This window comes from Drosophila subobscura, chromosome J (genome assembly GCF_008121235.1).
Source record: "Drosophila subobscura isolate 14011-0131.10 chromosome J, UCBerk_Dsub_1.0, whole genome shotgun sequence".
NCBI classification, from domain to species: Eukaryota; Metazoa; Arthropoda; class Insecta; order Diptera; family Drosophilidae; genus Drosophila; species Drosophila subobscura.
Window position 1 is genome coordinate 19,844,918 of NC_048532.1, and position 14,513 is coordinate 19,859,430.

Consider the following 14,513-nt stretch of genomic DNA (forward strand, 5'->3'; position numbering starts at 1 on the left):
AAGGGGAAATATGTCGGCATAAATTATGGATTATCTTCAGATAAATACATGTATCAATTATACTTTCCCTTAACGCTGGGAAAAGTCTCTGCGAAATGCCAAAGGAGATTCAATTTAATACTGAAACGGGTCCTCCTTCTCCACTTCAGATTGGTAGGCTCTTAATTGTTTGTAACAATAAATGCACAGCTCTGATTTATACTTGTGCACATTCTGCATCCGATGTCATTCCCAAGTTGCGACCTGGAAAATCCTCTATCCTTTCTCGACTGCCATTCCACACACAGGGCACACGTTGTGCTTCCTTGTGACTAATTTCTACATGGCTACAATAGACGTAAATGCAATGATAAAGTACGCTTGGAAAGATAACAATTTATATAATCGAATGAATGGCAAAACAACAGAGTGTGTGTATATTTAGTGTCAATGCAGCTAAGAATAACCCACTTCGCAACCCCAACCCATAAACCCCCCGGCAATCCGAGAGTAAAAACAGTTTTGCGGATTAACCCACGCCACTCGAAGTCATTGGTTGGGCCCAAGTGGGTCACTGCAATGCACACACACACACACACTGGGCAGACAGTAGCACACTCTTGTGGGCAGTGTGTCAACAAATTTAAAATAGAATGCAACAACGCGAGGCATCAGTGGCGGTGGCAGACGGACGGACCTCTCACTCACCTGACAAGGTGGTTAAAGTTATGAAAGTGCTAATTGAAATTCTACACAAAAGCCAAAGCAAATGAGCCACTGACAAGGCAGCGAAGCGACGACGACGACGACGACGCTCGACCAGTTTCTGGCTTATGAATGAAATGAAAACGAAGACGAGATGACCAATAAATAAAATAAATCTGTTCAAATATATTATATCGCTTTGCTCAATTTGTCTTCTTGGCCAGAAGTGTGGAGGCGTTCGCAGGTTGCCCATCCATCAGCGGAAACACTTGTTAAGAGGCTCTCTGATAAATATTTGCATAATCTAACAGCAACAACCACAAAACGTATATGATAAGCAGACGAGTTGAGAGATTAACGAATGCTCATTTTGCTTGTTTCCATCTTTCAGCCCCTCATCCGGTTGTGCGATGTAAAGAGCAACCAGCAAGGAGAAGCCAAGCCAAACCAAACCACCAACCAACCACCAGCCAACATCCACCGGAGAATCTTCCACGAAACGCAGTGCCATTAACAGGAGAAAAAAAGACCATCAACGAGCAGGAATCACGATGAGTGGCAGCCATAGAATGTTGTGCTGTCAAGTATTTATCTTAGTTTTATGTGAGTAATTCGCTGCACATGCGGCATGCGGCATGGGGCATGATTTATTGAGCATCTCGTTATCTCACGCAGTTGCACACACAATCCGGGCGGAGTTCCATGCAAGCGGAGCCAGTGCGGCAGTCAGCTTCGATGGCCCCTCGCCGGTGCAGGCGCTGGGCGCACTCCCTCCGACAGCGCGACCCAACAGACGCCGCATGTACGCCATGTGTCCGCCGCAGTTCCAGCGCGTGGGCACCGACTGCTACTCGCTGGTGAGCCAGCGCAGCAGCTGGCTGGAGGCGCACTTCTTCTGCAAGGACAAGAACGCCAATCTGGCCGAGCCACTGAAGTACGCCGACCGCAAGCTGAGGGCATTCCTGCAGAAGGAGGATGCCCACACAGGAGGTGAGTGAGGGCAATCCATAATCCATAAACAATCCAATAAAAACTTCAATGTTTAGATCACGAACCGGTGTGGATTGGCGCCACTTTCGATCACCGCAATCATCTCTGGCAGTGGAGCATGAGCGGTCGCAACCTGACCTACGATTCGTTCAGCGAAATGGATCCCACGTAAGTCAATCGCTCCTTAAGATGCTCTGTCCTTTCCTTCTTTATTTCCGTTGATTTAACGCTTAAGCAACAATTCTAGCTATGTGCAACTTATCTCCAACAGCGAGCCCAACGACAACAACTGCGCCGTCTACGATCCGAGTCTCAAGTACCGCTGGTCGGCACGCTCCTGCCCGGACAAGCTGCGTTTCATCTGCCAGCACAAGATGCCAAAGGTGAGCGAGGCCAACCGCTACAAGATCTACAATCGCTGGAATGCCACCTATCCGAATGAGCGGGCCAACGAGGTCGTGCTGGAGATCATCGATCGCAACGACAAGGATCGCAGGTATGGCCACGCGTTCATCGCTAGCCCCTAAGCACTGGCACTCTCCCCTTCTGCGTTCTGTTTATCCTGCTTATCCGCCTCCTCGGCTGCCAGGTACTCATCCCACTTGGACAGGCGCTGGTGCGCCTCCACCGCTGATTCATCGATCCTGAAAAGGGTTGAAAATTAGCTTCTGTTTCTGTTTTGTTTGCATTCTCCACTCACTTGTATTTGGTCTGGCCATCCCAGTGGTCAGCGCTCAGCTGACGCTGTCCGAAGAAGCGCCCCTGCATCATTTGTATGACCAAATCGGCCTCCTCCGGGGATGACATGTTGACCTGAGCAATGCCCTCTGGATGGCGCTGAAAAGTGAGATGCAGAAGGGTAAAGCGAGATTCTTTCTCTGAGTTTTTCTTTGCCAAACTCACATCATAGATGACAACTTTGCGGACCACGCCGCACTTGCTGCACTCCTCCCGCAGGTTGTTTTGGTATTCCAGAATGAGTTCCACTTCCTTTTCAAAGAGCTCTGGCGTAAAGAGATTCTTCAGGATGACGGTCTTCTCATGCTTTGAGCGCTCGCCGCGCATCTTGTCCGGTCGCCAATCGAATAATCTGTCAAGGAATAAGAAATGCTTACAGATTATACGATTTCCTTCTTTCCTTCTCCACTTACTTTTCCTTCATCTTCTGCATCTTCTCCTTGTCCTTCTTCTTGCGTTTGGGTTTCAGAGCGGGATTGTATTCGCCTCGCATCTGAAACTGTGCGCGCTGCACGCGTATTTTGCGGCCCCGCAGATCGTAATCATCCAAAATCTTCAGTGCCAAGTGAACAGATTCCACCTGCAACGAGAAATAAATAAATTAATGAGTATTTTTGTGTATTGCAGATATCATCGTCGTGTAAAGGCGGAGGGCAGCGATGAGGAAATGATTATTCCCGGTCGCCGCAAGAACAATCGTCGCAACCAGCCACGCAACCGCCAGCAGCCACAGCAGCAGTCGCCCCTGCACCCGAACGATGTCAACTCGCACCAGAGGGAGCCGCAGCCGCAGCAGCAGCGTCCGCGCAAGCAGCGTCCACGTGTCTCGACCACCACCGTCGCACCCACATCCGAGCTGGCACCCGGTGCCCTGTCCAACAGCCACAATAACGATGTGCTGCCCGCCTCGCCAACGCCCCAGCAGATGACCCAGTACGACCGCAAGCTGCAGCGCCAGCGGCAGAAGGAGAGACGCCGCCAGCAGCGCAAGAAGGAGCGCCAGGAGCAGAACCGCCAGCTGCGTCGCGAGCGTCAGCGCAAGCAGCGTGAGGAGCAGCTGCGATTGCAGCGGGAGCGGGAGCAGGTGCAGCAGGAGCAGCCACAGCCCGAAGTGCAGGAACTGCGCGTGCGAGCGGCCAACCATGACCAGAAGGAGCAGCAGGAGAAGCAGCTGAAGGAGGAGCAGCAGAAGCAGGAGGAACAGGAGCGACAGCAGAAGGAGAAGCAGCTGCGGGAGCTCAAGGACAAACAGCAGCGCGACCAGCAGGAGCGCGAGTATCAGCAGCGACTGCGCGAACGCGAACTGGAGCAACTGAAGCAGCGGCAGGCGGAGGAGGAGCGTCGTCGCACGGCCGACGATGAGGCCGAGAAACTGCGCCTGGAACGCATACAGAAGCAGCGCGAGCGAGAGGCTGAGCAGCGTCGGGCACGCGAGGAGGAGATGCGCAAGCAGCGCGAGGAGCAGGAGGAAATCGATCGCCGCAATGCCGCCGAACGGTTGGCCGAGGAGAAGCGACTGCGGGAGGAACACGAGAAGCGCATAGCCGAGGCCAACTCCGAGCAGGAGAAGCAGCTGGCCGAGGCCCGCGAGAACAAGCGACGCGAGGAACAGGCCCTGAAGGAGCAGCTGCAGGAGCAGGAGCGTCAGCGCCAGGAACAGATCCGTCGCGAGCAGGAGGAGGAGGAGAAGCGCCTGCAGCTGAAGCGTGTGGAGGAGACGCGCATCTTTGAACAGCGGGAACTGGAGCGATTGCACGAGGAGAACAGGCGGCGGGAGGAGCTGCAGCGTGCCCGCGAGGCAGAGATTGCCGAGCGCGAGGCCAACGAGAAGAGGCTAGAGCAGGAGGAGGAGCGTCTGCGCAAGGAGGTGCAGGAGGAGGAGCGTGCACTGAAACTCCCGCTGGAGAAGGAGATGCGCGAGGCGGAGGAGGCGCGCAAGGCCAAGGAGGATGCCGAACGGCAGGAGAAGGAGGCCAAGGCAGCCGAGCAGAATCGCAAGCTGGAGGCAGCCAAGAAGGCCGCCGATGCCTTGGTCCAGGCCACGCTCGAGGAGAAGCGTCGCGAGTACACCTCCCGCATCTCGGCCCTGAGTCCCGAGGACCAGAAGAAGTTCATCGAGATGCGCAAGCGGCGCAAGCAGCTCAAGGAGCAGAAGCTGCGCGAGCAGAACGAGAAGAAACTCAAGCGGATACAGCAGGCCATGCGATTGAATGATGCCGAGTAGAGGCGACGCACTCGCAGATCCCACATCGCCTCCTAAACATATCTCTTCCAATCTCCTTTACAGAACGTCGCACTAATCCCCGCTACTAACCGAGACATATCGTTCGGAGAATTGGCTCACAGCACAACCACTGGGCCGATCCCCTCTTTATTTTAATTGCTTTTTCATTTGTTGCTTTTAATGGAAGAAAAACAAAAGGAAAACACGCAAAAGTATTATTTACAAAGGAGATGAAAGGAAGGGAAAGAAAAGGAAAGGAAACGAAACGTTACGGAAGGGAAAACCCAGTTTGATTTTGCATTTGATCCGCAGGCGAGCGATGGAAATTTTGGATATCGTTTCGAGAGTGTTCCGGAAAACACTTAATCTCTATGGGAACTTCGCGCTAGCTCTATGTAGTACTGTACAGTAAACATATATACCATATACAAATATGATATATATAATATCTATAGGTCTAGGATAGACACACACCCACAGGCACCTCCACCCACACGAAATATAACCATCAACTATATAGAATATCGAGCAATTTGAAAGCCCATCACAAAGAATTTTAACAACTAGAGAGCACACAGAAAATATATATGGAAATATCTCATAAAACTATAGCAAAGAATGGGAATGGCTGGAAGATCGATTCCTCGTTTGAACCCAATGCAAAATGTATCCTCGAAATGTGCGGCCTTGGGGAGAAGGCAACGTAGAAGCAATAATTTACTAAGGAAAACCCTTTTGATAATACAAGTATCCCATGTACTAACTATTTAGGTTATAACATAATGATTAAAGTATGTTTAAATGTAAATTTTTAATGTATTTTTTTAATACCTCAAAAAGTGGATGGAAGCGCGAAAAGTATCTTTCCAACATTTTATTTTGTTTAAAATGAAAAGAATGAAGCGAGAAACGAAGCAAAAGCAAAAGCAAAAGCCGAAGCAATTTTATAGCCAAGTAAAATGCATTTTAATAGTACACTAACCAATTTTAAATATTATTATTACCTACTATATATAATAAATATAAATGAAACACAAACAATACACCCATGAGTAAAGAAAAATGAAAGCGAATCTACATGAATAGTCAGCGAAACTTAAGCAAAGATCAGTCAAGGATCGGCATCAGAAATCAGCAATCGGAAATCGGAAATATGAAATCGAATGGATAAACATATTCTAATATTACCATATAATATTTATGCAAGATTAAATCTACAGTTTAAGCCACAGCAAATAAAGTGAAATAAAGAATAAAGTTTGAAAGAAAAACTCCTCACCTTGATGTAGTCGCAGAGGCCATCGCCCTTGATCTGGCCATCCGCCTCCGTGTAGAGCTTCAGCTTGGGCTGCTGCGTCTTCGGATCCCGCATGACCATGCCACACTTGCCCATTAGCTCAGCAAACTCCTCCTTGGTGATGTCCAGCGGGAGGTTGGACACGTAGACTTTGGTGTTCTGCGAGGGATCCATCTCGAACCATTCTGCAGGGGAAATTCACATTAAAAGAAGCTTCCAGCTTTGCCTCACAACTTACTTGGTGGCTCTGGTGCCTTGCGCTTGCCCAGCGCTGTTGCTGCTGCTCCAGATTCCTCTCTGGCCATGGCTTCCTCTGCCTCGGCCGTCATTCGCTTGAGTTCCTCCTCTTTGCGCTTCACCTCGGCTGCCTCTTTGTCGGCCTTCTCCTTCTCGCCGGCACTCGTGTTGTCTATGAATCCGTAATTCATTTGATACTGAGCCATAAAGTCGTCATCGATCTTCGGGAACCAGGCAGACTTCTCAGCATCCCACAGGTAGACGGTGCCATCCTTGTCCGTGTAGGTGCGTTCGCCCTGCTCATCCAGCTTGTAGACGGCATCCTGCTCCGGCTGCTGCTGCTTGAGCACCCACGTATGCTGATCCTCATCCCACTTGTAGTGCTCAGTCTCTGTCTGCGTCTTGGGCAGCCACTGCTTCGTCTCGTCGCACCACTTGTAGAACTCATTCTCGTAGGGATTCTCCCCATTGCCACTCTGCGGCAGCCAACTGTTTTTAGTGTTGCACCATTTGTACTCCTGCTTGGTGCTGGGATCCGTGTAGATGGCATCGCCATTTTCCGCGTAAGTCACATGCTCAGCGTAGGCGGCAAAATCCTGATGCGGTTGGGTTGCCTCTTCCTTTTTGGCTGGTGCAGCTTTCTTTCCCTCCTGGGATTGGCTTTCATTCTCCTTCTTTGAGTCTGCTTCATCCGCTACCTGGCTTTGGCTTTCATTCTCCTTCTGCTTCTTGGCTGCTTCCTCCTCTGCCTGGCTTTGGCTTTCATCGTTCTCCTTCTTGTCTGGTGCATCCTTTCCCTGGCGTAAGCTTTCAATCGGCTTCTTGGCTGCTGCATTATCTACCTGGGGTTGGCTTTCATCATCATTATCAGCTTTGGTGTCACACTCTGCTGCGGCCTCCTCCTCTTCATCATCAGCCTTCTCGTCTGGGGTTGCTGTGGGCGTTGGAATGGTTGGTTTAGGTGTGAGTGTGTGTGGCATTCTCTCATCCTCAGCTCCGATGTCGCCTTCCTTAGTTACAAGTTCCGTTTCGGGCTTCGCCTCCTCCTGCTTCTCCTTCCCTTCTTCGTCGCTCATTTTGGGTTCTGTAATTAAAGCAAGCCGAAAAGTAGACTACATTTAGTTGCTTCCTTTGTGGCATTTCCTGCTGCTGCTTTCCTTTCTGCCGCGTGGGCGTGACAATCGTCTAATTCCCAGCTAATTTCATATATATTTTTCTTTTTCTTTTTTTCTTGGTTTTTGTTGCTTGCTTAAACAAATAATCAGGGGCGGCCGCTCCGGGGCCACGTGAAACAACAGAGAAATAAATTGCAGGAACGTGGAACGTGCTCATATCGCTTGACATTGAAGGAAAAGAAAAGTGTGTGGGAAAAGTGTGGGAAAAGCGTGTGTCCAGGGTGTGGGATGGGCGCACATTCCAAGAAGACCAACACGGCAAATAACAAGTTTGCTTTCCCTTTCCCTTTCCTCTCCCTATTATTTTTTTGCTTGCGCCTTAGCTGGTAAACAATTTACACAATGATTGCCATTTTCACCTTCCACTCGGACTCCAGTGGTGGCAGCGATGCGGCACTTCTGTGTGTGCTGTGTGTGTGGGTCAAGCATTGAGTCGGGTAATAAAACGAAATGAAAAGCGCACGCTACATTCGGGGGAGCTCCAAGAAAAGACCAACACAAATCCCAAAGCCCATCCCAATGCCACACCAAAAAAAAGGTAAGAAAACAGGAGCGCAGGCTGCCATCCGCTCCACCCCTACTGAAGGTCAAGCCGACTCATTTGAGAGAGAGGGAAAGTCGTAGGGGTAGTGCTGCCTGCTCCTCCAATCGATTGGGAGGTTCAATCAACCTTTTGACCAGAGGACTACTTGACTTGAGAGCCCAAATAGATTCGTCAAACGCTTCGACACAGCGCCAGGCATTACCTGAGACCTGCGACAGCTGACTCGGGTTGCCTTTTCTTTTCCCATTTACGTCATCATTCACAAACATGGCATCTCCTTAGTGGCCCAATCGAAGAGAGTTCAATGTACTTTGGCTAATTGTCACGACTTTACGCCCAGCCCTAAAAAAAATAGGCAGAAGAAAACCACTCACGAACCGAACCAAAACACAACACAACACAACAGAACTGCACAGAGTTCAACGCTCAGCAAAGGGCAACATTTGCATGCACCTCAAAATGGAACGGAACGCATAAGATTTGCTTTTTGCCAACTCAGCGGATGAACGGAGCAGGCAGGAAGCGTACAGCAGGAGGAGGAGCTGCACGGATAACTGGCACATTGGCCGGCACACCTACCAGCGGGCATGTGGGTTGGGGGGGTGTTCTAATGGCATGCAACACAGAGAGGGAGAGAGAGCGATGGAGAGACCCAAACTGCAGCTCCAACAGAAGCCAACAGTAGCCAGCAGCTATTGCAGTTTGCAAGGCAAACAACTTTGTTAGAGGATTCATAAATTACATAGACATTCGAGTAGACCCCGTCGCACTCGTGGGGCGTTCATGTTTCGCCAAAACGCTGCAGGAGTTTTACATGCATATAATATAAGCGAATACATATGCTGCACATACTATATACAATATATCTACATATAGAAAGTTTAGTTTTCCCAATTGAGGCTAAAGCCGAGTCAAAGAAGCCTGCCAAGTGGTTGGAAGAACTAGAACTCTAGCTCTAGCTCTGGCCTTCCTCTGCTATCCTTTTGCTTCAGAAACACCTTTAACATTTCACATTCAATTTAGAGAAAATAAATAAGCGCACCACTCGTTTGCATAAGTTATATATCGTAATTGTAATGTAACCTTCTTAGTACTCCCACAATAAAATCAATTAATTGACGCAAATTGTCTGCGAAAGTCTGCAAATGTGAGGAGTCGTAACCCGAAGACTGGGCAGAGGATCTCCCCTGCCTTTCGCCACATTTTTAGTGTCGATTAGGCCATAAAAACGAAAACAGAACTACTTCAACTACTTCACAGGAAGAACGCCCCAAAGGAACGAATTAATTAGGTTTCTTTTCTGTTGAGAAATGTGTCGCGAATTTTCGTGGCACACTTTTACCTTTATGCAAATGTCAACAGGTCAAGGGGATGGCTAGGGTGGTGCTGGCCAGCCCCAATTTGCATTCACCTGCACATACAATATATATTAATGCTATTTTTAACATTACCCTTACCCCCTCGCTCGCTGTTGTATTCTGAGAGATTTGCAAACATTACTCACAAATGCCATAAATATTTGAGAAAGAGAGAGGAAAGGAAATCCCCCACTGGAGCTCTCCCTCCGGTAGAGTGGAATAACTTAACTTGACTAAAATGTTGCCTGGGGTTAGGGTGACTCACTGGCAGGACAGGCCTCCACCCTGGCGCACACCCCCTCCTGCATAAAGCGAGCCAACGACCAGGCAAGCAGCAAGCCTTTTTTCATAGCATACTTATAAGGGCGCAAATGGCCCAATATTGATGGCAGCTCTTGTGGGAGTATTGGTGTGTGTCTGTGTGTGTTTGTGTGGCTAGAGGCTAGACCTAACTCCTGGCTAGTCCTGACTGACCAGAACAGACCCGACACGACCAGTACGCGCTGAAACGTTCAACTGACCAGAAGTGCCGGGTCCGGGTCAGAAGCCGCAAAGCCTGAACTCCGCTTATAACTACCGTCTGTCCCCCTACTTCCTGTGGTCGGTCGGTCGGTCAGTGCGGCACACGCAACTCCAAATGGCATTATTGTGTATATAAAACGATAGATATATATGAGGAGCAACTGCAACTGCAGCCGGCAAAAAATAATATGCAAAAACCTCTCGCTCTGGCAAATCAATAAAAACGGAAACCAAATCCAAAAAGTGTACTCTAATATAATAGCCGAATAATAAAGAGTAAACGATATGGATATACCCAGCACTGGCGCTATATTCACTCTGGGCAAATCCCATTTGGCGGAGAATACCCAAAGTTATTTCTACATTAAAAATGATCCTGTAAAGCGTCTGATATCGGGTCCACACCAAAGTGCAGTCATATGCGGTAACTACAACGAGTATTCGGTCAGAAGAGAGTGACCCCAAGACCCAAATTCCCTCCTTTTAGTAGCCACTTCCTGTCTTGCCTGTCGGACAGCCCGACATTCATTGGGGTTCTCCGCAGTTCAGACTGTGGTCAAGTGGTTCAAGTCAAAGTGGATTGACGGTGGTTCTTCGTGTCTGGCTGGCTGACTGGCTAGCTGGCTGCCTGCCTCTGCATTGCATGTTTACTGCAATTTTCTTTAAATAATCATAAGGTACCACCAGCACACAGCCCACCACAGCACCCCCGCGCGGGCACTTCACTTTCACTTTCCTGTTGGCCCAGTCTTGAGGGACAGGACTGGGCTCTAGCCCCGGCTATTGAATGGCTAAACTATAGCCTCCCACCACTTTGGACAAATTGGTGACCAAGGATTAGGTAGTACTATCATCTGCGATGAGTTTTACCCAATTTAGTACCAAATTTGTCCCACATTTGACCCACATTACATAAGCTTAACCAGAGAGAGAGAGAGACTTCTAGCCAGCCAGCAGGTACTCCGAAGCACTCCCAATCACGGCAGCACACACACCATAATCCGGTACATTATTTTGGTATCATAATGGGGTCAGGCGTAACGTTAAAAAATACCTGAAATATGGAGCAAACTCACGAACCGAAAAAGTGAGAATTGAGAGCTGAGAGCTGAGAACCCGCCACCAACGAAAGCAGTCCAAGTCCAAGTCGTAATTGAAGCGTAAAGTCGAACAGTCAAGAGGGATTTGGGGCTGTCCCGAAACGAAATGAAACGAAACACTCCGTCCGACTCACAATCAATAAAAGTCAAGAAATGGGAACCACACCACACCCTGTCCCTGCCCCTACCCCTAATCGCATAATAAAACAATAGAAAAAAGCAACAGCTAAAAGCCATAGCAAATGTCATACCTCCACCGGCTGCCACCTGCCACCGGTTCTTATCTCAATTACAGAATCTGGCCGACTATTTGTTTGGGGCGAGAATCACTTTGGACAGCTGGGAATTGGCGGCCACAGTGGCACCACAGCCAGCGCCAAAAGGGGCAACTCAACCACCAATGGGGATATAGTCACAAAGCCCACATGTGTAAAGGCCTTGAAAAGTCTCGGATTGAAGATCTGCGATGCGGCCTTTGGCAGCAATTGGTCCGTGATGCTAACACGTGAGTAAACAAGAGAGTGGGCAGCAGGTGGAACATTTCTTTTCATTATTTATACACCCAAAAAGACTCGAATGAAATCTTCTTTACGGGTCGCAACATCTTTCCGGAGGATACGCATGTGGCACAGCATTTTATCAGCGCACAGGTGGAGCAGCAGCAGTGCGCCATCATACGGAAACCCTTTCGGTTGGAGGAGTTCGATGACTATCTGTCCAAGAGCGAGGAAACGGACAACTTCTTGTCCGTGCAGGCGGGCAACGAGCACTTTGCCGTGCTGACCAGTGAGTAAACCCAATTAATTACAGGATTATCCCTCTCTGAATGTGAGTTTGTTCTCTCGACAGCCACTGGCCGGCTGATTGGCTGCGGTTCGAATGGCCAGCAGCAGCTGGGCGAGCTCGAGGCCGACTACGATGGCCATCCCGTGGAGATTAAACTGGATGCCACCGTGCAGCAGTTTGCCTGCGGTCCAGAGTCCACGCTGGTGCTGACGGCCAGCGGAAGTCTCTTCCTCACCGGGCACCTCAATGAGTTTGTTTTTCCCAAGTTCACGGAGCTGCAGAAGAATCTCTCGCCCACGGAGCAGATCATCTTCATGCACATCTCCAAGGCCAGCGAGATTTACATCGTGAGCAACGTGGGCAACATCTACCGCAGCTTCGAGTCGGTGCGGAACAAGAGCCTGGTCTTCCAGCGCTTCTACGACTACGACAGCGAGGAGAACGGCCCCATCTGGAAGCTGCTGAAGGGCTTCTCCTTCTACGCGGCCCTCAGCAAGGCCAACAAGTTCTTCACGACCTTCTCGGAGAGCGGCCACCACCTGAAGACCTTTCGCGAGATCTCCAAGTTCAAGAATCTCCGCCTGCTGGACATTGCCGTGGGGGATCAGCACATCCTGGTGCAGGGCATACCCAGATCATCGATGGCCTCCGCCTCGGTGGGTGTGAGCAACAGCTTCGTTCTGCAGCCAAAGGATGACAATGGGAATGTGCTGGAGCAGGGCAGGAACAGCAGCGGACGCAGCCTCACCAAGCAGCAACAGGTGGCGGAGGAAATGGAAGAGCGGACCACGTCCACGGCTATGGGTGCGGGCGTTGCTGCGGGAGTGGGCACTGCAGTTGGCACAGCGGCAGCCATGGAGGCTGTGAAGCATTTAACAAATGGAAACGAGGCAGAAGAGGCAGAAAAAGACAACAAGAATGAAGTGCAGGCAAAAGAGGAAGCGAAGGAAATGCAGGCCGAGGTGAATGGCAATGAAGAGGAGCTCATACCAAGCAGCCAGAAGGACGAGCAACAACCAACAAAACCTCAAAGCGGAGACCACAAACAGATGGAACCATCGGCACCCATGGAGAGCCCTAAAAAACCCATGGAAAGCCCCAAGAAAAGCCCCAAGAAACCCATGGAAAGCCCTAAAAAACCTGCAGAGTCCTCCATTAAGCAGATGGATTCAATGGATAAGCTACCAACTCCGCCCACACATACGCCCACACCACCACCACCCAAATCGCCGGCAGATTCGATTGGTTCTCTGCAGTCCGCACGCTTTGTGCAGCCCGGAAATCCGCTGCAGAAGCTGGAGGAGGGCAGCCAGGAGAAGCAAATGCTGCGTCCACGCACACCATATCCGGACAGCAGCAATGGCAGCACTCCGCAGACCATCAAAAAGACGCCCATAAGGAACTTCTCGTACGAGGCGGCCATGGATCATGACCATCTGGAGAGAACGTCGCCCGAGCTGGTGGATAGCCTGGAGACGGTGGAAGAGGTCTCTGCGCCGGCCACCATTCAAGTGTCCACGCCCACGCCGCCCACAGAGGAGGATGAGCAGCTGGCGGTGGAGATAACCACAACGAAGGACTCGAGGGATGGCAGCAAGGTGGTCAACGAGATTCGATTCATCAACAACGGGGTGGATGTCACGGCCAAGGTGGAGGAGCAAATGCCGGACACATCCCTAGAGGACTCAACGGAGGAGCTGGAGTCGGATGCCGAACAGACGCTGCAACAGATGGAAGAGCGCGTGGAGAAGACAGTCGCTGAGCACAAAGACGAGGCTCTGAGGGCCACAGAGGAGGTAAGAGATGGCCTGGAGTCCAGGCGAGACTCGATCCAGACGGCAGTGAAGAATGCCGCTCAGGGAGCAAAGAAATCGATGGAGGCGGCAGGGGAGCGCATGGCCACAGGCGCTCGCGGCGCAGTGGATGCTGTGGGCGATGCAGTTGGGGCGGCGGGCAAGGGTGCCCAGCGGATGGCCAACGATGCAATGCACGCCATGGAGCAGGCGGGCAGCAGTGCAGCGAAGGCAGCCTCCGAAACGAAGGACTCGATGGGCAGGGCCATGGACTCGGTGACCAACAAGATCTCCAGCGAGGTGCTTGGCGCCAAGGAGAACATTTCGTCGCTGTTTCAGATCAAGGCAGCCCGCGAAGCAGATCCGCACACCACGCCAGTGTCCACGCCACGTGGCGACGATGAGGAAATGGATATTTCCTCGAAGGATGGCGGACCCAAGACAAACACAACCGTGGGCTCTGGCGAGGAGGATGAACGAACGACGGCATCTGTGAACTCGAACCACAACTCAGCGGGGAATGGGAATCGAGCGCAGTTCGAGGAGAGCACGCCCTTTGAGCCGAACAATTCCTATGTCGATCCCCTCGATGCCGTTGTTGAGCGCAGCAAGAAGGCCATGCAGGAGGACCTGCGGGCAATGGAAATGCGAGCGAACTCACATGTCCATGCGGTTGCGCACAAAACGGAGGAGGAAACAAAGGGCTTCGTTCAGCAGTTTCTGGATAACGTGCGGCTCTCATGTCGCAACGAAAGGGCCGTCGATATACAGGGTAAGATTTCACAGTTATTTCAGTGTGACTATACATATAAATTTGTTTATTTACCTTAAAACTTTGTTTTCCTTCGAATTCAGATGAGACGCGACCGCCTCCGCCGGCAGCAGCGACGCACCACAACAAAAACAAAGTCAACAGCGAGCTCAGTTTAAGCAACGGGCATGGCGAGCAGCAGGCGTCACGTGTTTGCACGATTTTATAAAACTTGCACTACCATTCACAACACTTTTCTAAGCAATTGCATTTGATTTTAAAGTACAATTTAACGAAAATAAAGCAAACAATTT

The 14,513-nt window shown here is 50.4% G+C and overlaps 3 protein-coding genes across 5 annotated transcripts in view; 2 read left to right on the forward strand and 1 right to left on the reverse strand.

Annotated features, from left to right (window-relative positions):
* Positions 1-5,444, forward strand: part of LOC117895800 (trichohyalin) — a 43,019-nt gene extending 37,575 nt beyond the window's left edge. The window contains exons 3-7 of one of the 2 annotated variants that reach the window (XM_034803720.1): positions 1,076-1,287; positions 1,360-1,674; positions 1,731-1,842; positions 1,922-2,170; positions 3,040-5,444. In XM_034803720.1, coding sequence (XP_034659611.1) covers positions 1,236-1,287; positions 1,360-1,674; positions 1,731-1,842; positions 1,922-2,170; positions 3,040-4,636 — 2,325 coding nt within the window. In that variant the 5' untranslated portion in view covers positions 1,076-1,235 and the 3' untranslated portion in view covers positions 4,637-5,444. The remainder of the gene's footprint in view (positions 1-1,075; positions 1,288-1,359; positions 1,675-1,730; positions 1,843-1,921; positions 2,171-3,039) is intronic. The other variant, XM_034803721.1, reaches the window with a different exon arrangement.
* The window catches only part of LOC117895801 (HIV Tat-specific factor 1 homolog), a 44,825-nt gene continuing 32,473 nt past the window's right edge, over positions 2,162-14,513 (reverse strand). The window contains exons 1-7 of one of the 2 annotated variants that reach the window (XM_034803723.1): positions 14,275-14,412; positions 6,172-7,254; positions 5,916-6,118; positions 2,826-2,992; positions 2,578-2,764; positions 2,375-2,511; positions 2,162-2,318 (exon numbers count right to left, since the gene is read on the reverse strand). In XM_034803723.1, coding sequence (XP_034659614.1) covers positions 2,198-2,318; positions 2,375-2,511; positions 2,578-2,764; positions 2,826-2,992; positions 5,916-6,118; positions 6,172-7,246 — 1,890 coding nt within the window. In that variant the 5' untranslated portion in view covers positions 7,247-7,254; positions 14,275-14,412 and the 3' untranslated portion in view covers positions 2,162-2,197. Of the gene's footprint in view, positions 2,319-2,374; positions 2,512-2,577; positions 2,765-2,825; positions 2,993-5,915; positions 6,119-6,171; positions 7,255-14,274; positions 14,413-14,513 lie in introns of those variants that run through there. The other variant, XM_034803722.1, reaches the window with a different exon arrangement.
* On the forward strand, positions 10,053-14,458 carry LOC117895797. The gene is made up of 5 exons (XM_034803714.1): positions 10,053-10,193; positions 11,165-11,374; positions 11,440-11,655; positions 11,719-14,220; positions 14,304-14,458. The coding sequence occupies exons 1-5, from the start codon at positions 10,055-10,057 to the stop codon at positions 14,426-14,428; spliced, it is 3,192 nt and encodes a 1,063-aa protein (XP_034659605.1). The 5' UTR covers positions 10,053-10,054; the 3' UTR covers positions 14,429-14,458.